Source organism: Atractosteus spatula, chromosome 8 (assembly GCF_055471065.1).
Source record: "Atractosteus spatula isolate fAtrSpa1 chromosome 8, fAtrSpa1.hap1, whole genome shotgun sequence".
NCBI lineage: Eukaryota > Metazoa > Chordata > Actinopteri > Semionotiformes > Lepisosteidae > Atractosteus > Atractosteus spatula.
The window spans coordinates 16,114,973-16,139,750 of record NC_142713.1 but is presented as its reverse complement, the minus strand read 5'-3'; the positions used below and the strand labels follow the sequence as shown (position 1 = coordinate 16,139,750).

General features: G+C 35.2%; 1 protein-coding gene across 2 annotated transcripts in view; it reads left to right on the top strand.

Annotated features, from left to right (window-relative positions):
• Positions 1 to 1,470: 1,470 nt before the first annotated feature.
• hipk2 (homeodomain interacting protein kinase 2) overlaps positions 1,471 to 24,778 on the top strand; it is a 110,932-nt gene continuing 87,624 nt past the window's right edge. For both annotated transcript variants that reach the window (XM_088922979.1, XM_088922978.1), the window contains exon 1: positions 1,471 to 1,814. In XM_088922979.1, coding sequence (XP_088779105.1) covers positions 1,796 to 1,814 — 19 coding nt within the window. In that variant the 5' untranslated portion in view covers positions 1,471 to 1,795. The remainder of the gene's footprint in view (positions 1,815 to 24,778) is intronic.

Here is a 24,778-nt window from a genome sequence, read left to right as displayed (position 1 = left end):
TTATTAATAATCTAATTTTAATATTGGTCGTTAATGTCAATATAAAAAGAATTCAGAAAAATAGCTATTTACCTTTCAACAGCATATTGTACGCTTAGTGGTGAATTTTAAAAGATAAACTTAAAACTGTCTTATTTAAGTAGAGCGGGGAGGAGGTTAATCATAAAACTTTTAGGGAGCCCATTTAATGACAGCCTATAGTTTGTGGTCATTTTCTATACATCCGTAGCAATGTAACGGCAAACGTTATATCACTTAAGTGATTTGTTGATATCAGGTAGTTTTGACGACAGTTTAGAAGGCAATTCACCACTCAAGGACCTCAGTCTTCTTTAAACAAATTTACTACTTGCTGAATTCTAAGCAAGTACTTGCTTTATTAATTTTTATTTAAAAAACTTTTATGTGATTTATGGTGCTTATTTAGAATAAATACTTTCTAAATATGCGTAGCTAAAAGAAAAACAAGTTCCGTGCTTGGATGTGTTCGGGAAATAACAATGCAAAGCTTTTTAATTTCATAATGCACGCGCGTCTTATACCTCTGCTTTTAAAATGATCTCAAAATGGCTCTTATCATTGAAAATCTGTAGATGCATGGTTTTGAATTAATTCCCTTTAATTAAAAGACTTCCAGATATGCTGCTGTATACGTCTTTAGAATTGTTCATTTTGTTCCTTCAGTGTTTATGTGATTTTACTATATTGATCCCTTTTGTGTCACGCCTTATGTATTTTCGAAATGATATTATTTTGCAGTTCCAATGTTGTCTTGGTTAAAAGACGCAATGGGCAATTACTGCTAATATTTTTGGAATCTTTTTCAAGAAGATGAGACGTGTTGCTGGTATGTGTAATACTATTACTAATATAGGCACTGTACTATACATGTTTCTTACCTCACGTTTACGATAGGGATTTCTTCATTATACCACATTACGTGCCATATGAAAATATTTTACTGTGTTTAATAGTTAAATGTATTGAAGATCTTGCACTTCGACAGAAAATGTCAATAATTTCAGACATTAAAAACGTAGAACATTTTTACAATTATCATTAATCCAAGATAAAGATTTTGCGTGTTAAGAAAATAATAACCTGAAAACAATTTCTAGTTGTGATCTTTTGCTATATACTTTACATATAAGTTGTCATGAGAACGAAGCCACCCTGCTATTCCCTAGTACTACTACTGTTGATAAGTAATTTGCGTCACATACAGTATTAGACGTCGCTCAGAGCTCTTCACCATTTGTTGCGGAGAAACAAATTATTCTTTTCTAAGGATGGTTTTGTCGTTCATGCATAGAATTTACGATATTACGAATAGTAAATAATTGAATTAAAACTTACATATGCACAAGTTAGATGGTAAAATAATTAAATAAATGACCATGTTTTTTTATTCGTTAGCGGCAATCTATTCGATAGGTATTCGATTATATCCAAACTCCCTCGGCTTTCTCCATTGCAACTTTTGCAGGGACCCCACAGACATGTTGGCCATTAGCTGAAGTAGACCTGCAATTTGGCTCAACTTTTGAGCCAAAAACAAAACTCACGATCCGTGGGGTTTAGTTGCAGAAATCCTACCCTTCTATTTCTACAGAGGACTGGTCCCTAAACCAGAATCTTGGATGAGCATTTCTAATATTTTTCCTTCTGATGAACTGGGCTAGTAATGCAGGAGACAGCGACTCTGACAGTGGCTCAAGATGGCAGATTTTTATTGAGTTCTAAGCTGAAATCTCGCTTCATTTTTTTGCCATGAATAACAGAAGTCCTTGCACCGATGGCCCCTATGTACGAAGGTAAGAAGCTTGAATGCCGCAGCTTTCCTGTCCATTAATGTAACTTTGTGATAATAGATAGAATGCAATTTTTATTAGACCTTTACGAATCTCCTTTGTATACCAGCAGCCAGCTGTATGGTTTCGAAATGTAATTTTAGTGTAAATTGCAAATTGCATTTTTAATGTCAAATGTTTTTCCATATACTTTTTATTTTTTCTGCTTTCAAAAATTATCTGGAAATGATCAGAATAGCAATTAAAGGATAGGTGCTAGATATCATTTACTTTGTGTCAACCTGTCAATCGTGAGTTTTGTGTCATCTATTCAAGAAAATGTACTGATAGTTCTTAAAATTCTTGCATAATTTCACTTCATAACCTATTCCAAGTCACATCATGAGGATTTTGGCTACAGAGAATTGAACATTGCAACTGTAATCTTACACAATTAATCTTTACCGACTATAGATATATCCTAAATTCATGCGGTTCACACAGGAACGCACTATTTTTGTCTATTTGTAAAGCAAAACATAAAGGCTCGAGGAATAAAAATGGTTTTGTATTGCATTATCATTGTTGTAACGAATCTAGTTGTGATAGACTCATCTTAAATCATGAATATGTATTTAAGATGGTTAATATTACTGTTAATAGTGCACCAGTGGACCATGGCCAAAGGAATGACATGTTTTAGAAATAATACCGTATCGAAATTAGTGTTGCGTCAATCACATAAAAATGTAATAGAGATTTTTAATATTTTTCGATAGTTATTTTGTTTTTGTGTACCATGTATACTCACGAAGCAGGATCATGAGAGATTTTATTTTAGATGCAATACTATGGTTTATTGGTATGTGCATAACAAAGAAATTCGTTGGATTAACCCAGATAAATTATTTAAATTTTTCATCTACTGGCGTAGTTTCCACAACATTAAGCATACCTGTAAGATGAACCAAAACAGCAGAATACATTTGATATGAGTAATAGTGAGAAAAATGTGAAGTCCCATTATATGACTGAATGGGCCAAAAATCCATTGCTAGAATTGTCTGGATTGTATGGTGATACAATGCTACTCTACTTGTTACCGTTTGCTCCCTCTGCTGGACAGTTTAAATTCCACATATCAATTCTAGTTTATGATTATTAGTCTTAAATGTTTAATATTGGTAGGTTGAAATATACAGCTTAAGTATTCAATAAATGTTCAGCTATATATATATATATTCAGCTATAACATATATTTTTCATATGCACTCTTCATATTTTAAAATATTTTTCACTTAATTCGTTGACCTGAATGTTCAATTATGTTGATTTTGAGGAGAACTGGAGTTTTCTGGACAAATGACCAGACTGGTAAGGTTACAAAAAGTGCTGAAATGTAATTGTACATTTTAAATTTAAGTGTATAGTCTAATCTTTTCTAATACAGTGTAAGATGTAAAAGCACCCTGTACCAAAACATTTTTGTAAGTTTAAACAATATTTTTTAAAATGTGCTAGTTTTTAGCAATAACCCTTTTAGGTTTTTAAGCACTTACTCAGTTGGTAGTTGTGACATTCTAGAGATATGCATACTATGTATGAATGCATGGTCTGAAACATACTGTAAGTATTGGTACTTCCTGCCTCAACTCTGTTGCTTCACCTGAAAATGTACCAATCTTTAGGATAATTTGGTGTTCAGAAAACCAAAAAATACTGTTGTTTACTATTTTTTATACAATTGAAATGAATTAATTTTTGAATATTTTCATGAACAAAGGGTTTACCATTGTATGTTGAACATATAGGCCTAGTTTGTTATAGTAACTGGTGAATTTATTAAATGTTTCTGTTTTTTGCTTATTGCTTAATTCCTAATGGTTTAAACCCTCACAGGCCCGTGACTCATAATTGCCTAAAGTGATAGTTCCTTAGAAACTGAGAATTTGTACATCTTAACTCTTTTTGTCTCGTGCTGACAAATTAATTCTTGACTTGCTGAGTTTCCTAAACCTTTTAATTGTGAGTTTCCCAATGTCTAAATCAAAAAACCAAAGGCATTTTGGTTATTTTAATTGCTTCCCTGTAGGCCAAGTCCTGAGATGAGCGTTTAGAGTTTGTATTCCTCAGTGATTGGGCATTCTTTTTAAGCATAATAGCATTTTCTTTTGAGCAGTTTCTGTGGTTCTCTGAAAATCAAGTTAACAAAAATGGGAAACTTAGGAGAACATCACTGAACATCTATAGTCTGATGATGATACATTTCTTCTCTTCATCTTATAATGTGCTCAAGCAGATCTTACAGAAGTTTGAGCCACAGTTTGTTTTAATAGGAGCATTTCATTCTTGTGTTAGAGACTCCTACTGGCATTGTAGATGGTTACATTTTTTATTAGAGTAGTTGGGGATACATTCTTTGTGAAACAATGCAAGAAATAGTACTATATCTTTCATCTTCTAAGATATTATTTTTAATATATCCACACTATATGTCTTAAATTTCCCAGAGGATATATGTATGTTTTTCAAATGCATATGGTGTTAAAATAATTATCCCAAATATAATACTTTTGGAAGTTAATTTTAATTTGCAAGGTCTAGCTAAACCACAAAAGCCTGTGCATCAGGTGCATGCACAGTGCAGAGCAGGAAGATATGCTCAACTAAGAGCCTGCTATGTTAAACGTAAATCTTCTTTTGCACCATAGTAAAACCTAGAACCTGGTATTAATGTGGCTTATTCTCTGATTTGAAAATGTGTTTGCTTGTAGAATTAGTTGATACATTTGTTTTGTATTTTTAGAGAAAATAATATACCTGTATGTGTTTATTTAAGAAAATATTAGTGCTGTGATAGCATATCTTAAACATTTTTTAAATGCTGTGTTGGTACATTTAGATAGAAAGTTGTTGGCCATATTCAAACCACAGAGAATGTATTCTCTTTATTTCTGTGTGTATAGGAGAACAAAAATGTGCCAGTATGGGATGAGAGTTACATTGGATTTTAGTATACAGCAAAATAATTGACTGATTGCGAATTAGGATTTTAAGCACCACAGGGGTTGGTTGACTTTGGACACTCTGGGTCTCAGTGCAAATAAGAAGTGTGTTGCTTTGACAGTGTGAGTTTCAGGGGAAAGCATACATGAGTCCTAATTTTCCCATGTTGGTACAAGCTTTATTTTGGTGTATCCCAGTAATTGGTGATCCCAAATGGGATTGGGGTGGTAATTTGAAGTCTTTTCTAAGGACACCTCACTGAAAAGTAGTGAGAATTGTATTTAGCAACATTCTGTTTCTAGTGCTCGGTAATCGTTATTGGAATTAATTACTTGTCATTACCATTAGCTGTAATTGCATTGTAAGTAAGTATATTTCTGCTGTACACACAGTGCCGCAAGCTGTATTAATTTCTGGTCGGCATGGAACAAGGCCTTTGTGATGTCAAAAATGACAAATTGATCAGTATTTTTGACTGAAATCATATTATGAAGACAGATGGTTTAATACAGAACTCATTTATTACCCAGATGGGATTTTTTTCTCAGACCTTATACTTTAACCCAAAGTTTATTAACATATATGCTACTAAAGCACAGGTGGTACTGCTACTGTGACATTGGGATTCTGAGCTAGTTTTCATAGCATTGTTCTGTAATAGTCTACCAATCTTAGCTGTGTTGGGTTAGGATTTTGGCTTTGCTAGCATTTTGAGACTTGCCAGTTAGAAACCTTTCTGGACATACACCCTCCAATTAATGGCTCAGCATTTACAGTACAAGCACAGGTTTCTTATAATTTAACAGGCTGTTTAAACGTGTAGTAGGCTTCAAATTGTGTAACAACCTTAAGTACTGCATTTCAATAAGAAAATGAAGATGCGTATATTTTTTGCTGTGTGTATTTGTATGTACGTGTTTGTGTGGGGTAGGTGAGGAATAAGGAGTAGGAAGGGAGTAGGTTCTTTTTATAGTGTATGGAAGGAGTTTCATTACGCATTCCAAGAGAGTTCAGCTCTGCAGCCACAGCCCTCGGGTACTCCCCCCCCCCTTTATATTTTACTCACAAGTTTGCATGTTTGCATAATGAACATTTTTTTGCTCACGTGCCTCAAGGCGTATAAAGCCAATGATGTTGTAAGGCCAGATATTTTTAAGGTGTCAAGCTGGTCTGAGTTGCAGTAATGACAGTAATTTGCTTTATGCTGGTATAAGACTCATTTTCCTAAATAATAACACATTATGAGACCTTTTACCTATATTTTGGGAAAGGAAGGAAGTATTTTTGAAGTTTCCTTTGTATTATTTTCCTTGTTCTACTATTGTTCTTAATGCCTCCTTGACTTACCCAGTGAGAAGATAATAGTATCTGGAAATGAGATGGATATTTTAAGTTAGCTTAAAAAGTTTGTATTCTATTTTCTGTGATAGCAGTTTGTGAAAGTGTCCTGCAATAACATTAGAAAGAAATATTTTTAAATAGCTTATTTATTTTTGGTAGGCATTATGTACAGTCATTTTATATTTTTTTCAAGATATAGAATCTGCCTTAATATAACATACAGAGTGAATAAATGCTTTTTTGCCTTCTGGGGTTTATAGGTCTTAAAGTCCCATTCCAGGCTCTCACCTCCTGCATGCATTTCTGTATTAAAACATTATGTAACTTTGTCATTATTCTTTAGTTTTGTTTACTCACATACAGTGCAGTCTGTAAGTGTTTGGAAAATGACATAATTTGTGATGTTTTGGCTCTGTACTCCAGCACATTGGATTTGAAATGCAACAATGACTATGAGGTTAAAGTGCAGAATGTCAGCTTTGATTTATGTCTATATTGGGTGAACCGTATAGGAATCAGCCCTTTTTATATATAGTCCCCCCATTTCAGGGGACCAAAAAGTAATTGGACACATAAACATAATCTTAAATAAAATTGTCATGTTTAGTACTTGGTTGCAAATCCTTTGCAATCGATAACAGCCTGAAGTCTGCGACCCATAGACATCACCAGATGCTGGGTATCTTCCCTGTTAAAGCAGCCATTTTCAGTTCCTGCTTGTTTTAAGGGCTTTTTGCCTTCAGTCTTGTCTTCAGTAAGTGAAATTCATGCTCAATGGGATTCAGGTCGGGTGATTGACTTGGCCGATCAAAAACATTCCACTTTTTGGCCCTGAAAAACTCCACAGTTGCTTTAGCAGTATGTTTGGGGTTGTTGTCCTGCTGCAAGGTGAAGCGCAGTCCAGTGAGTTTTTTGAGACATTTGGTTGGATCTGAGCAGATAAGATGCTTCTGTACACTTCAGAATTCATCCTGCTGCTGCCATCTGTAGTCACATCATCAATAAAGACAAGTGAGCCAGTTCAACTGGCAGCCATACATGCCCAAGCCATGATACTACCTTCACCATGTTTTACAGATGAGTGATATTCTTTGGATCGTGAGCAGTTCCTTTTTTTCTCCACACTTTCCTCTTTCCATCACTCTGGGGGCAGGTGAATCTTCATTTCATCTGTCCATAAGGCTTTGTCCCAGAACTCTAGGGGCTTTTTAATGTACTTTTTAGCAAACTGTAACCAGGCCTTTTTGTGGCCTTTCTTATCAGTGGTTTGCATCTTGTGGTGAACCCACTGAGATTATGCTGGTGTATTCCTCTCTTTATAGTAGTCTATGACACATCTATGCCTACATCCTGGAAAGTGTTCCTGATCTGTTCAACAGTTGAAAAGGGGTTTTTCTTCAAGATTGAAAGTATTCTTCGGTCATCCACTACTGTGGTCTCCTGTGGTCTACCAGGTCATTTGCTATTGCTAAGCTCACCAGTGCATTCGTGCTTCTTAACAATGTACTAGACAGTTGATTTTGATACACCTTATGTTTTGGCCATGTCTCTGATTGATTTATTCTGATTTTTCAGCCTCATGGTGGCCCGCTTTACTGGCTTTGACACTTCTTTGATCCTCATGTTGAGAGACAACAGCAACAGACTCCAGATGCAAATGCCACACATCTAGAAATGTTAGCTCTCTTGTGCATGAACTAACAATGCAATGACACACAGCTGGCCAAGAAACAACTGAGCGGGTGACCTAGATGTTCCTAGAATTAAAAAAGTCACAGCTGGCAACAAAGCATTTTCTTATAGATCTCCCCAATTATGGAATAGCCTCCCCAAAGATGTGCAGGATTCAGACACACTCTCAGTCTTCAAATCTAGGCTAAAAACATATTTGTTCAGTCAAGCTTTCAGATAAATACTTAGGAATAGCAATTGAAGGAAACCAACTGAACATTCCGGGTACTGTTGGGCATTACCATACATGATTGTACTTTTCCCACCATGTAATAGAATAGCTCTCATATGTGTTAATTCTAATTTAACACGGTGCCAGCCAGAGGAGGATAGGCTCTCCCGTTCAAGCCTTGGTTCCTCTATAGGTTTCTTCCTGCCTTAGTCTATGGAGTTCTTCCTTGGCACTGTCGGCTTTGGCTTGCTCACTCGGGGTTTAGGCCCAGAAATCTGTAAAGCTGCTTTGTGACAATGTCCATTGTAAAAAGCGCTATACAAATAAAACTGAACTGAGCAGCCAATTGTCCAATTACATATGGTCCCCCTTAAATGGGGGGACTATGCATAAAAAGGTTCTGTGATTCCTATATGGGTCACCCAATATAGACCTAAATACTGTCAAATTAAAGGGGACATTCTGCACTTTAGCCTCAAAGTCATTGTTTCATTTCAAATCCAATGTGCTGGAGTACAGAGCCAAAACAACAAAAATGTTGTCACTGTCCAAATACTTATGGACTGCACTGTAGATGCATATTTTTATAACAGGAGGATTTGCAGGAGACTCATACAGGATAACCCTCAAGCAGGTGTATCTGATTGCAATATATGATATTTATTGGTGTCACATACTTATAGACGTCTAGCAATTTCATTTTGTCTTTGCCTCTTCTGCTTGTTAGTTAGTCTTTGCTTTGTAACATTAATTGTTATTGAATTCAGGTGGATGAGCACGGCCTTCTTTGTGTGATATGCATTACAGCCAGCTTATAGAAATCCTGGGGTCTGTTGGATTTGATTAATGAGTAGGAGACCATGATGCCACCATCAAAAACAACACTCTTTCTGCAATGCTACTGTAGTTACAGTAGTACAGTGTGTTGTCAGTGTCTGGCTTTATCGATCTGTCCAAATAAAAGCTTAGCCACGCAAATTGTCCAATGGCAATAGCATCTCATAACCTTAACTGAAAGGTTGATGTTTCCGTGAGGGCAGTCCAAGTCCATTTAACCCTAGCTGAGGACAACCTACAAAGTGTAATCCTGCTTTGGAAAATAGGTGGAGAGAGGATGGAGCTTAATATGTTGTTTGTATCACTGAAAATGAAGTAACCCCCCTCCCCTGAAGTTGACAGGGATCCTGTCAATCAGATAATTTTTGTTTTGTTTTGACGATGTTTCAGGATTCACAACCTTGTATATTATATGTATTGTAACAATTGAAAGATAATGAAACACATCAAAACTGCATTACTGTTTCCTGACCTTATGTAATTAGCATAACTATTAGAAAAAAATAAACCAAAATATAAAAAAACCCATAAAAATCATACAGGAGTCACAGGAGTCATGTGAACCTTGATTTCTGCATCTTTTATGGCCATGGTTGTTTTTCTGTCTTTTTCTTACTAGATGTAATAGATATTTAGAATTGCCCTTATCTGCTTTGACAATTTTACAGTTCCACGTTTGCTAAAAAGCAGGGGTTTCTATCCCTACTCCTGGAGAGACCAAGTCCTGCAGGTCTTATAGGTAACCATTAAATAAAAAGCTGACTTGTTACAATTAGAGATAGTTTGGAAATCTGAATATCCTTCCTCTCTGAAGGACCAGAGTTTCACTATCTACTTAATCAATATGTTAGTGTTCTCAGTTTTTAAACAGACGTGACTTAGGATGACCTACAGAACCACTGCCACTGCCATATAGAATTATTTTAAATTCTTTACTGAAAAAACATGAATACAGCAACATTTTGAGAACCTGTGCCAGGACTTTGGTGAGACCCTGTTAATTGTGGGGGATATATTGTATATGGTACGTGTTCTCAATATGGAAGGTACAGTAAATCCAGTAACATTATGCATGGATCAGTGCTTCTGACAAATATTGAATAAAGGATATCATTAATTACAGATTGTTTGAATTGGGGAAAAGAACAGCTTAAGCTGTATTTACTCATGTTGTGGAATTTCATTTGAAGTCTGGTTTTACTATATTATTTCCAACTGTTAAAATGATTTTTCTTTATAATAAAGGGATATTGATTATACTGTATTTCTGGGGCATAGTGCACTTTTAAGTGGCTTCTTCTTCTGAATGTGTTTTTTTAATGGTAGTGCAGACTCTTGAATGGGGATTTTAAACACAATGCTCATCCATTAGTAATGCTCACGAGGAGTTCACTTAGTACTGTTACCTTTTCTTGTTTCAAATGTGTCATAGAAACCTTCAAACCCGCTCTTGCCTCCTATGTATTTAATGGTGGATTGCAAAAACGCCCCTCTAAATTCATATTTTGGTTTATTGCTCTCAGACTAAACTAAAACATATTTTAAGACTAAAATACATTCACACTCATTTGAACAGATTGTGGATGTATTATTTTCATATTTATTCTTAACTGATCTGTTGAAAAGCTCATTTCCAAAACTTTATTATATCTCTTTTGTTTAGATTTTCTTTTCACTTTGTGTTTATTCTTTCACAACACATATTCATCCGCTACAGTACATGAAACACTTGAGTTTAATTAGCTTTTTTTGCAAGTTGGTACTGTATGTTGCATACAAATAATGATCCTAACCTGATCATGTAAATGATATCAATTTATATTGTTTGACCACTTTATATATACAAATCAAATATATAATTGTTTCTGTGAAATGCTTTTAAGCAAGTGTAGTGTTTAACTTGGTGCAACTGAAAAATAGTTACTTTAGGTACCATCTGTATCAAATCACCTGATGCATTATTGTTGCAAATCAGCCAATGAATTATCTTCAATGCCAATAAGGATATTTCACTATAATCCACAAAACCACATAGCCTGTATTACTTTTATTTTTATGATATTGTCATTATCAGTGCATCAATTTAGTTTAAAATTAGGCATTTCCTCAGCCTGCAAATTTATAGATTTATAGATTAAGAACAATTGTTATATTTATTAAACGTATTATATTATATTTATTTATTAAACATAATATTAAACCATTATGTACTTTGAGTTATTTATTTCAAACTGCGTGCAGTGGCAACATTTCGTTTGTCTTGTACAGCAGGAATTGAAAGTAGAACAACAGCATGGTAAGCTTGATCAGAGAAATGTATACCATCTGGAGTTGTCTTTGAAGATAAGAAGGCATTTTTGTGTTCAGATCTGTTTGCAAGAATTGTTATTGAAAGAAATAGTTCACAGGTGTGTTCTTACAGGGCAGGAAACAGATGGGAGTGTTTCAAGGCTCTGTAAGCTGAAATGACTCTTTCCTTAAAAACAAGATGTTTTACCTGTTCCAGAGTGTATTGTGTGTATGTTTTTTCAATGTTCAAGAAAAACATTATCCAGTGTACACAAATACACAGTGAGACCATGAAAATCAATCAAGGGTGTCCAGCATGTTCTTTTTAAAAACTGGTTGTGCAAGACAAATTTAGAAAGGCATTTGAGAGAGTAAAGGAATTTCGTATAAATAAAGAGTTGCCTTGAGGATTTGACTCATATATGGAAATGGGTACACTTTGGTGAATTTCAAACAGGATAGTTTGTTAGTCTTTGACATGAGCTCTGTTTTAGGAGCATCCTCTCAGACCAGCTATCAGTGCCTGTTTTGGTTTGGCAGGCACACTCTGATATGAGAAGACAAGTTTCAGTCCTAGCTCTGCTGCTTTGCAGTTTTCTGCAGTAGTGGGGGTGACATAGTGCTACTAAATTAAACCTTATGAAAACCATGCCACACTGCTGTACAAAAAAGTGCTGAGAAGACTATAAAATGCTAATGTCTTCTCTGTACCTCTGACGCTTTTTGTAATGGTTCTTTATTGTTGTTGGCATTTCAGAGCCAAAGCACAAATGTGGTTAATCTCTTCTCTGTTTCTGTCCATTCTCAGTTCACCACATGTTACAGAAGGTTTAATTACACACCTTTTACAGTAAAGGCATTTTAATTTTTTAAATTTACACAAGAAATGCAATGCACGGGTAGGGATCTAATCTAGTTAATGTTTTTTCAAGACTTCTGAACAGCCACCGAGCTGAGCAACAGCGCCTTTAGGTCTGTAGGTTGGTCTGTTCAATACATATCAAATTCCTTATGTTGACTGGAGGCATGCTTGTAAAGGAATTATAGTGAGAAGATAAGTGGCAGAGCAGCTTTCCAGTTTGCTTGCATTGCTGATAATAATATCTCATTCCTTTGTAAGACTATTGCTAATATAAGACTAGTTAGCCTTGGCTCTCATTTTTATTGGAGGTTATAAGAAATGGTGTTATTGTCATTTATTTGTATTGTACTAGAACACACAGGCAGCTGCATGTGGTCTACTGCTGGCTAATTTTATTCAGGCCAATGGCTTAGCCATTGCTTTACAAGAATAATAAAAACATAATTACTCTAAAGGAAAATATTTTTCAAAATAATATATAAAGTTCGGTTCTTTCTTCTTCCTTTTGGAAATCTTTAAAATTGATTTTTATACTGATAAACTATTATAGTCCTTAAAACTATAATAGTTTGAACAAACAGAATTGTTGTGTACTTAAAACTATTTTAAACAATGACACCATTATGGATGTCAGTAAAGGACATTGGAGTCACAGATAAAAAAACATTCAGATAAAACAAAATGCCATTATAATCTTTAGTATTAACATAAAAATGTCCAAAAGGTTTAGAAATTGTATTTTCAACGGATACTTATTTAAGGAAAATAAATTAAGGCACACATACAAAATAAAAATTGTTATATACAGTTGCTATTATGTACAGTACTTTGCTAATTACTAGTGTGAAACTGTTAGTCTAACTGGCAGTATACAATGTACAAAACCTAACAAAGGAAAGAACAGTAGGAGCTAACTTTGATGTTTATATGTATATGCAGTGTATAGTGTGTGGGCTTCTGTTCATTCATATGCATGCTATCGATGGTTGTATTACTCTTGCTCAGTGCCAGATCTTTGCTTTCTTAGTCCATTAACTAGGAAACAGAGCAGTTAGCACTGTACCATAGTACTGTTTGAATAAGATCAAATAAAGGAATTTAATGCAGCTTATTTTATTGATAATTATGTTGATTTTTTCCTTTGAAGGACTGGCATCCAAGAAACCTACATTATAAGAGAGTTACTATTATTTAACAAAGTTTGGTTGGTATGTGAGATTATCTCTTTGTGCTGGGAGAGTTGCATTGTAGTTATATTGTGATGTAGTGCTCCCCCTTGTTTAGGATTAAAGGGTCTGTTCATCCCTCTTGCTTATTCTGTTCAGGAGCCCAGCTTATCAGCATTCGCCAGTGGTGCCATACTGCACACCGGCTTTTCTGAGACGAGTTGTGATTGCCAAAGCTGATTTGGTTGCATAAAGCTAAAAAATATGTTAGCACTTCAGCCTTTAAATTTGATTAAACTGACAGTTGTGTGTTAAAAAGGTGAGCTTGCAATTTGTTAAAAAATAGATGAAGAGCATACAAATGGTTGCTCTTGTAGCTTGTTTGGGTTCTGGTAGCTAATTGATTTGAGGATTTTTTCAACCATTTTTGAAAGAAGAGGAGGTGCCATTTTAAACTACGTGGGTGGTAGCTTGTTCCAGACTCATGCAATCCTTTGTGTAAAAATACATGCCTCTTGTCCTAAGTTTTAAATTCACTTCCCTGTAGTTTCAGCTTACCCTGTACTTCATGTTTTAGTGTGGGTTTTGAAAAGGTTCATTGGGTTGATTTTCTCCATCCTTTGAGGATTTTCAATACTTGCTCTGCTCAAATTTTTTTTTCTTTGGTCATTAAGGCATTCCTTTAAGCCTAAGAATGTGTTTCGTCGCTCTTTTCTGGACTCAGCTGCAATATCTTTATTGTTATGTTACTTTATAATGTGGTTTTCATTGCTTCCTTACATTGTCTAGATCTAACAGATGTGAATGATTTTGTAAATGATTTGTCAACATAAATGGTATTTAATATACAGTCTGATTTTAGGGAAATTAATGAAACACCCTGAGTATTGTGTTTTAATCAGTCTCTCATTTTGATTGTGAAGTTTAAACCAGCCTATGCTGAATGCGTTTTGAAGTGTTTTTTATTGTAATTTTCTTACTCTAATTGTTGTTGTTGGTTAGTCCTGGCTCCCATGATAAAACACTGTGTGATGTTTGTGAAAAATAGGAACAGTAAATTTTGTTAGACTACAGTTGCTCGTCTGTCCCATTCTCGGGAAAATGTAGACCTCCTGTTCCTGACCTTTCACGGATGGCAGGTACAGAGACATGGCTGGCTGAAAATAAAAGGGCTTCAGAGTCCAGAGGCACTACGGCATAATTTAGTTATAACGCACTGGGGGGAAGAAGAAGATGGAATAGATTGAATAGCTTTGATGGTCAAATCTTTCTGTAAAGATATTGGTTATTTGGAGTGTGTCATCACATTAATCAGTGGCCTGGACTACCTTCAGCTGAACCATCAGCGTTTTTGCCTGCTAGCTGAGAGGTCAAGGGGTTCTGCCTTTCTCACATTTTAGAATGGATCATTAACATAACTGCTGGTCACGGCTTGCTGACTGTTCCTAAAACAGAGCTGAAGCACTTTGCAAGCCGTACTAATTCAAAACATGGAGTGTTCTGATAAAATGGACACAAACGCGTGGATGTATGATTACAGAGCTGTTTTCTTCTGAGTTTCTGTGTGTTCTGTACGTGGAACCGATGTCTTGCAGTGAAATTCTCGTCGATTGCTTAACGAGTCTGTGAATTACATTACTTTCATCAAGCGTAAAGAATGTTTTTTTTGGCCAAGTTGTTTATCTTTGGTCAGAAAATAAGGAAGACCGTGACCTGGCAAGTGTCCATTCATTTGATATGTGATAGTTTTATTGCTTTTTTTATTGGGTCAAAAACAAAGCAGATGCATAATGGCTAGGTGCAAAAATAAGAAAACAGGGCTTCTATGAATTCAAAAGCATACAAAACAAATTCTGCCTTTTAAATGTATCTTTGAATACAGTACTAGTCTGTAAATACTTTGACTGGAAGTTGTTTTTTGTTGTTGTTATTGCGTTAGCAGTGGATTAATTTATTTCTGAAGTAATGGATGCACCTTTTCTCTGTCCTGTCTTGCTTGTATGGTGATGATTGATGTGTGGAAACCACAGATAGCAGTCTTAGATCAGACCAGCCCCTGGCATCTTTCTTTCATACTCCTTCGTTACAAAGCCCATACAGATTGTCAGGGCAGCTACCCCTGACTTTTCTTTGAACATGTCCACTTCAGTTCAGGTTTGGATCGTGCTCTCTCTAGGGGTTCATCTTTAGTTCATGGTCATAATGTATAAGTTATTTTCTGTTATAAGCTGCAAACATTTGGGGAATTGTGTGCAAAGAAAAAAATATCTGGGCAAAGGGTTTCTGTGTGCTGAGATTCAGGATTAATTACATATGGGCTCACTAGTCCTTGGTGATTGCATCTTGGCTGCTTTGTGTTCTGAGAAAGACAACACAGTTGATGTTTCTCAGTGCTTCAGAAGGGCTGAGAAAAGGACAGCGTCTGGCCTTTGATTTATATGAAAGGATATATGTGTCCTTTGATAGTACAGGGTCGTTATTTTTAGTTGACTTAATTTGGACTGTGAGGGAGCTGCATGAGGAAATGATCACAGAAAGATAGTTAAGCTTCAAGAACTGTATTTCGGGTCTGAATATCTACCTTTCAGCCACCACTCCTTAATATATCCTTGATATGTGGGCAATTTTGTACTGCAGATGTCTGGTTTATAAATTTCTATTAATATACATACATTGTGCTATGTAGGTAAATCGCCACAGTAGCTCTGAGCATGAAATAGTATATACGGATGGCTCTGCTCTCACTTTTGGGCCTTGTATATGTATGTAGCAAGAGAGATAGCATGTTGACAATATTTTGTTTGTTTCTATTGTGCTCGGGGGTCACTAATTCTGTCTCAATTAGAGGGGCTGTGGTCATCCATGTACAGGTTTTCCCTGAGAACTGACACATTTTGGGATGACCTGTACAGAATGGGAGCCCTGAAATATGACCCAGATCCAAGACGACAATGTTAAGGACACCCACATCTTTACTAGCTAAGAGTTTGTACTGATTGTGGTATAATGGGACTAAGCCACTTCCTAATTCTCATTTAAAAAGTAAATCCTAAATAATAATCTTTGAATAAATCCAGGATTTACTATCATCAGACATGTACAGTGGCTTTCAACAAAATCAGACCCTTCTTGATATCTCTGGTATTATTTTTTGTTAAAATACAAAATGATGCATACAATTTTTTCAATTTAATATTTTATTCAAAGCTCAAACTGAATATTTCTAAGGGCAACATACATTATATTAAATTATAGCAAAAGCTAAAGAGAAAAAAGTAAAGTCTTGCAAGTCTTGTTGGGTAAGTACCAACTTTGCACGGTGACTTGGTGCAGTTGTTGTCCATGCTTTTTGGCAGAACAGCCAAGCTCTCTCCAGGTTAATATAACTACAAAATATACCTTTTTTTAGTCAAAATAAAATGTAGAAGGCTGTTTTATGTCTGCCTTATCTAAAAGGTTTGCCACATCTTGAATATGTTACTAATTCAGGAGTATGTACCATTCAGGAGATGTGTGGTTAATTTATTTGTGTTATTGTATATAGCATCTTTTTTTCTTTTTTGAACACAAATACAGCACATTTTCCAATGCTAGTTGTCTCAAGTTTTACTTTGCTCTCTGGCTGTACTATGTTAGGAGAGAAGGCTTTAGTCCAATAACTGGCCTTCAAAATAGCAGGTAGACATTAAGTAATGGTTTAACTGCATGAAAAAAGTAACCTCTCTTAACAACTGTGGGAAACCCTGAGTATACAGTATTATATGGCACTTGAAATTTACTTGTGCTCTGGTCCTTCAACAATCCGCAGACATACTTGTTGGTTAATTGACTTCTGGGAAAACTGGCCCTGTTGCGAGTGTGTACAGTATGTGTCTGTGTGCGCCCTGCGACTGCTGTCTCATCCAGGGTGTTCTCTGCCTTGCACCTATTGCTTGGGGGGAAAGGCTCTGAGACCCCGCAGCCCTAAATTGGTTAAAGTTATTAGAAAATGGATGGATATCTGTTTAGGTGGTTTTTTTTTACAACAACAGTCACTTCATCTTCTAAATATTCATACCTAACAGGCTAAGCACTGTAGCTCAATTAAAAGTTCAAGGGCGGCTGTTCTAACTTTTTCCACTCTGCGTCAGCTTACACACTAGCCTGATTGAAATGCTTTATATGGTGAGCAGTTTTGGTCAGGAATATGTAAGTGCTCTATATTACAGTAACTGCATTAATGACATTTACCTGCTGCAGCCTGCAAACAGGCACATTTTCTTTGCTAATTGGCTTATGGCAAGCTTATCAAAGTCATTTTCATTGCAGAATGAAACTTCCCCCATTTAGTATTGTGCACTAGGCACAGTCACAGTACTGCTGAGTACTACCTGGATCAGTAGAATTTAACATTTACATTTAACTTCTGTTCATGTTTTGATAAATTTAAATGCAAATCTAGTCATAGGAAGCAGTAATATCTTGTGGTTGTCTGTGCGTTGCGTTTCAGTACTGTGGTACCAATGATCAGTTTGTGCATTATTGTTCTGTCTTTAAACACCTGTTTTGTTTTCTTTTTTGATGGAGGCAATAAAGTGCTTCCTTTTTGAGGCAGTGCACTTTAAAGGCTTTTTACCGACTTTATCATGTTCAGTGTCATTGTGTCATTCATACGGTTTTAGCGTCTGAACATGATAAATACATACATCGCTAAAACGTCTTTTGAAGTGTAAAGCAGGTGAAACAAAATGTTTTGAAGAAAAGGAGAGACTTTGCTTTTCACATTACAAATGTGTACAAGCACACTGAAAGCTTTTTGGGTCTTTATTAATATGTGATGGTCACCAACATTTTTAAATTATGCAATAGCGTAATTTACAACATTTGGTAATGCACTTTGTCTGAACGTGATCTAAAACCTTGACCATTTTTCTAATGTTGGGTTAATGTTCAATGGGAGATAAATGTTTAAAATATTTGTCATGCATACAGTGAATATGTCAGTTCCAGTAATATGCATTTTCCCATTACATTTCAAGTGTTTACCTCACTATGTAGAAATCCCAGGTTTTTCTTTTGTCATTTGCTTTCTAATTCATTTGCAGTTGCAGTTTGTTGTCAATGTAGATTATCCGGGGCATTATACAACAATAACTAAAACAGGTTTCTGTCCTCTTTTAATACGTTGTTACACATTATGAGAGGAAGAAAGGATATTAGTCAACTTTGTCAAATATTACTTATATTGGTAACTAAATTTCTTAAGAGTGTTTAAAATTGCAAAAAATACAGTTAGAACAAAGACATCCTGGCTCTAAAGTTACATGCCTGGTTAATAGTACAAAGTTAACTAATTAATAGAAGGTGTAAAATGTATTCACATTGTATTCTTGAGAGGAAATTACAGATTTCACAAGCTAATAGAGTACTCCTTCTTTCTTTTTCATAACAGCATGCATTTCTTTGTTCCATTTTAACCCCGAGTTCAATCTAAATGTGAGATATAGCACTTATTTCCTTAGGCCAGTTTTTCATTTGAAGACGTATTCCAGGTAGCATAATCTTCCTTATCTCTTTCAATATAGTTTTTTGCAGTATGTGTAAGGTGGTGTTTCGGCATGATGCTTGCACAGAATTTCCTTGTAGCTGCTACATACAGCTTTTATACTGTACAGATTGAATGTTATTGAACTTTTATTTTTGCTTGTAATGTCTGGCGAGGTTTGACATGCCACCAAAATCCTCAGACTGTCCCCTTCAGTAACACCTGTTGTCTGAAAGAAAGGTTTGATCTTGTTGTGATTAAGAGGCTGCTTAATTGTTGAGACATTAAGGAAATCCTGTTGCCAGTATGTTCTTAATTAATACTTTGCAACCATGCTCCCGTGTATGTTGTTTGCCTTGGAGTACACTTCTTCAGGTTTTATTGTTCACACTGTGTGCCTTTGTGGTTTTTGCATACCGTATTACTGAACTCTTTTGATGTATTGTGAACTACTGCAGTGAATGGTAAACATGCTGCTCTATTTAAACATAACATTTCAGGCACAGTTATGCTTTAAAACAGAATAGGTAGGTATTTATAATATCATTAAACAATGTATAGTCATTTTTTAAAATTTAAATTAATCTGCCTTGAAATTGTAATGTTAACATTCTGAAAGGTGGGACAGGTTCTCTTATATGGAAACTTAATTAAAATCTGATAACACCATATAAAACTCAAGAAGACTCTTTTACACTTAGAGTGAAATCATTTTGAGTTTTCAACTATTTTCAAATGTGTGAAATACGTTTGAAATTGAATGTGGGATTCAAAACTATGAATCCACTCTGTCATAAAGTTGCACATCATATCCAGTTAATAAATAGCACTATCTTAAGGAAATACATTTCTACATGAAGGAGAAACTCAAGATTCTCAAAATAATAATGTAAACTGAACCTTTTTGTTGTGGAACTGTTCATTTTATATAAAGTTTAAAAATCTGGGATACTATATCTTAAAGTTTTTGTTTGTAAAAAGGATAGCTCGAACAGACGCTGTTGTTACCAGCCTATAAAAGCATTTATGTAGTGTGTAATTAGCAATTAGCAACTAGCACTCCAAGCTCAGTAAATAAATGGCATCATAAAAAAACAATGAAAAAATAACAATTAAAAGAACAATGTTTTAGATTGTTTAAATTGAAAATACTTACAAGTTTTACAAAAAGCTACTTTTACCCTTTGGTAATTGTGCTTTGAAAAAAGTAAACCACTGCACAAAAACCATAAACTACTCTGTAGTAGACAGTGGTAGTGAACCTCATTTTCTGGAAATGTATGATTCGTCTACTAGAAATAAGATGAGGTGGAAAATGTAAAACTCAGAGGTATTCAGTAGCTGCCCCGGGGCTGCAAAGAAGAGGGACTGCTCAGCCCTGCTCATGAGGACTAGATTGCCATGTTGGTTTCATGAATTTTGTTCTGTTCATTGTGTGACTACTCCTTATAAGTTGTAACTGGGATGCAAATCAAATGCTTAGCAAAAACACAAAAATGTACAATTGGTCATTCTTGGTAAAGGAGAACAGTAACCAAAACCCGGTGTTCACACAACATTCAGTGTCTTTTCAGTACAGTTATTCAGACACCTCTGTCCAGACATAACAACTCTACACTTAAAAGCAGTTATTTCACAGCTTACTTGTTTCTTGTGAGGTTTAGATGATCAATTATCTTTTACTTTGTAAAAACTGTTACAGTTAATACATCGTCAGGTATGTATAATCATTATTCAGGCTGAACATTCAGGATTCCTAAGTGGAAATAAAATAATTTTAAACAATCAAAGGATAATAAAGAATAAGAAAAATAAAAGTATATTAGGCCATGTGTTACTTACAGTTTTCAGCATTGCATTGCAGTGTTTAACAGTTGTGTCATGTAAATAGTGACATAACCTAGACAGGTAAATAAATAACTTGAAAAAAATCTGATAGTTAAGCATTATTAATCTTTGAGCCAACCCTTGAAATTGAAACAACTGTTTTTTTATTTGTCTTTACTTCAGTGAATTTTAGGTATGGAAGTGCTGACACTGCTTGTCGGAATGCAGTGACCCATTGGCAATTTTCTCCACTTGTACGGGTGTTTTGGTAGCTGTTTCCTTGACAGTGATGTTGCTGCCATGTAACTTCAGTGTATGTTCATTGTATCTTCAGAAATGAAGTCTGGAAAGGAGCACAATTTGCCTAGACCCCGGAACATGTCTTGAGCATATTTTTTTTAGCAGTTATTAAAGTTATGCCAGAATACATGTCCTTTTTTGACAGGATAAGTGAACACCTTCTGAAATGTGATTGGTGAGTGATGCATTACCAAAATGTAGTGGAATAAATCCTCTTCTCTACACGTTGCAGATGATTCATGCTAGTGTGAAAAAGTCTTGAGATGAGAAAGACGTTTAAAGTTGCCCTTTATCTGTCTGAAACTGAAATCTTCAGATGTAATGTTTTTAATAGATTGTTTCAATGATTCTCCAATGCATCATAATTTCATAGCCCTTTTAAAATGTTGGTATTCTGCTGATTATTAATCCATCATCTTAATTTAAATGCTGCAGTAAGTGAGTAGCATTATCACTTTCCCTGCCATTACAAAGTGAGCACCTTATCTGACCAAAGGAATATTTTGAACAAGTCTGGAAAAATTAGTAGAATTAATTCCCACAGGTACAGTATGTCAGATCTTATTTTTTCATTTTGAATATTATTTAAGAAAATGTATTTTTAATTTAATATTTAAATCTAATTGGTTTGGAGGTTTGGAGGTTGCTTGCTTATAGATTACTAACACCAAGCATCTTTTTATGGTGTTAAAAATTCCACTGCACTCTGGATACAATTTAGCACCTGATGTGTGTAGCTGTCATGAAAATTAAGCCTGATTTAACAATCATCTGCATTTCCTGTTTCCTATTGCCAATTACCTTACACATCAATTCAGTACTTGGCCAGAGACAGTGGTGCCTTTCTGCAGATTTGATATGCTTTAAAAATAGCACTGATCAGATATCTCTTCAGAAAACAGATTGTTGCAGTTCCATTTTGATTTGTGCGACAAGACTGCAAAAGCCAGCAAGCAAGTGCAAGCAGCAAATCATGAACAGTTCTGACAGATTATTACTATAGTCCTGTTATTTGCATCCATTTGAAAAGAAAAGCAAAATGTTTTTACACGGTGGGATTTCAATACTGAAGATCTTTATTGCCCAGTATAACAGTCATATCAAAGAATAAACAGAGTGTGGTGTTTCTTTTCCTAAAGTAGAACAGCATAGCAACGTGGTTTCTGGAACAGTTATGCAGAACATTTAAAGAAAATAAAGTTCATCAGTGTAAACTCTGGAGTATTCAGTATTTCACTGCAAGCAGTTGTGGTTTAAATGTTATGCATATTAGAAAACTTATGCATAATACAAGGCAATTACTGAACTATATACAGTGTATATCTTAATAAATTATATTACTACTATGGCAGTTAGCATTCCTGTCTCTCAGCTTTTCAGTCCTGTTGTTCTCCAGCATGTTCACATGGGTTTTCAGCTAGGTGCTCTGGTTTTAATATGACTGAAAATATTTTTTTGCAAGAAAAATTGTATTTAATAAATACGTTGACTATAATTAATATTGGTGCTGTTTTTAATGCTGTTTTAGCTTTCACTTCTGTTCATGTATTTTCTTAAAGTGCTTAGAAATTAGACAAGTAAAAAATACAATAAAATATGCCAATATATAAACCTCCAACATAAACATATGCCATTTTAGACAGGTTTATTGAAACTACAAAAATTGACTAAACCTCCACTGAGAAATAGATCCCTATTATGTGAAAAATGCATCCATTTGGAACAGTTATGCAACAGTTGGTAAATTTTGGGCCCTTGGAGACAATGTTGTGCACTCTTATAGAATATATAGAATTATAAAAAACATGTATGTGTCCCAAAATGACAAGGTATCTGGAACACAGAATCCTGTGTTAGTTCAAGCTCTGTTGGTGAGGCTTGCCTCAGAGCAATGCTGGGGGATTGGTTTCATTGTCAATGAAAGGACTATTATCCATTCTAGTCCAAAGACGAGTGATATGTATGTAATAAGAGATGGCATGTTGACCCTTTTACTGAATTAAGAAAACATTTATTTTGTGTTTTGGAAATTTGTTTGAAAAAAAATTGTTAAAAGTCACTGTCCCTTGAGTGTCTTGTGACATGTATTGTGCAGCCATGTTCTGATGGTTCATGTGTTGCTTGCTTAAAGGAAATTGTTGACTTTGTTCCTTAGGAAGAGTGAGTGCTTTCAGTTTTATGGTCAATAATCCATCGGTGTTCAAACTGCATTTGTTTTTCTAGATATCCTTGCTAATGACTTTCCTAGAATGTTATAAACATCTTAAGTTTAAATTATTTTTAGCATATTGTCCCAGCAAAGGAAAATAATAATCCACAGTGACATCAGGCTCTGGTAGCTTAAGTGATTATCACAGCGACTCGCTCCTAGTAGCCCTGTGGCTATTCTTTATGAGGTGCTGAATTATGGCTATGGAAGACAGGTTGTAACTTATTTGAAAAATAGCACAAACACAGCTTGGCTCATAACAGTATGATATGTGGGTACAAGAGAGGGGTGCATAACAGGAGTCCCTCCACTGCCCTCTGTGGTCTTAATCAGCTTGCTTAGCCCTAAAACGGTACAGCAAAATCCAGGAGCATTAAGGTTAAGTCCAGATGAAAGAAAATATAGTGGCATGCATCCATGCTCTACCTTCTGTCCACTGTAGGGCAGTCAGCCAGATAAAGCAATTTAGGAGGAGGCTGGATTTATATTTACTCTAATAACTCTGAAGTACAGTTAATGACGAAGGAATCTGACTGTGCCTCTACTTTTTCCCCATGCCACTGCTCAGCATGTTGTCCATCTTATTCCTTCCATCACCCCATCTCATTAATTAGCTTGGTGTGTCTGAACTGATAAGTATGAATCTTAACCCCTGCCTTTCTGGCATGTGCCAGAGAAAACAGCATTTTCTTTGTGTGTGGCTGAGTAATACTTGATTTATTTTCAGTGTTAAACCAAAAACAAATATTAATTGGGGTAAAATTAATCAGATTCTGCTAAAAGAACAAAAAAGTTGTAGGAAGTGAAAAATTAAACACTTGCAGTAGGTAACAAATCTTACCCAGGAACATATTAATGCAGAGCATTTGTCTGTTCCAAACTCTCTTTCCCATGTGCTCTTTTTTCTTCAGCTTTTTCATGTAATCCTGACCATTAAATGTGTGTTTTTGCAGACTTGAACTTGTTGATTTTTATTATTGTTGTAGCAGTTGTGCTATATGCTGATGATGCACTTGAACAAATCACAGTGTTACTAATGTTTTGTATCTACAGTACAGGTGATGTAAATGGATATTCACACTCTTAGTTTGAATGCTTACAGATAAAATTCCTTTTTCAAAACCTTGTTTTTTTTTCGTTACGCAGTTAATTAATCAATGTAGGCTATCAGATATAAACTTTCAAGATCAAGCCTATGTATTTCTACAAATTTCTGTCTAACTGAAACTCAGCTGCAGGTGGTTTTTGTTCATTTCTAGGAGTGTTCAAAATGGTTCCTTTTGGAAAAATCCCCCACATCTTGAGGTGCATGAAAAGGATGAGTGCTTTGTGTTTACTTTTGAGGAAGGATTCTGACTCTTCTAAAGCAGTGTTTTATTAAGAATACTGATTTAGTTATGATTTACTGAATACTGATTTAGGCTTGCAGGAGCATTTTTAAGCTGCCATATTTTACAAAGTTCAGGGGTTTATTGTTTTTTTGTTTGTGTCTGTTTTCTTTGGTTTCCAAGATAACATCTTAGAAATCCAACCTAATAGTGCTTTTTCTGTAAAGATAACAAGCAACATTCTATAGTTGGGGATGCACAAGAGACCTCTTTTGTTCATTAGGTCTTTGTAATCATTCCTGAGAGGTCACATAACTACACATAAGCCTCCTTAGTAGTACATTTGCATTCTTTTCTTACAAGGTTGTATTTTTATCTGCCAAAATGTGCTTCCTG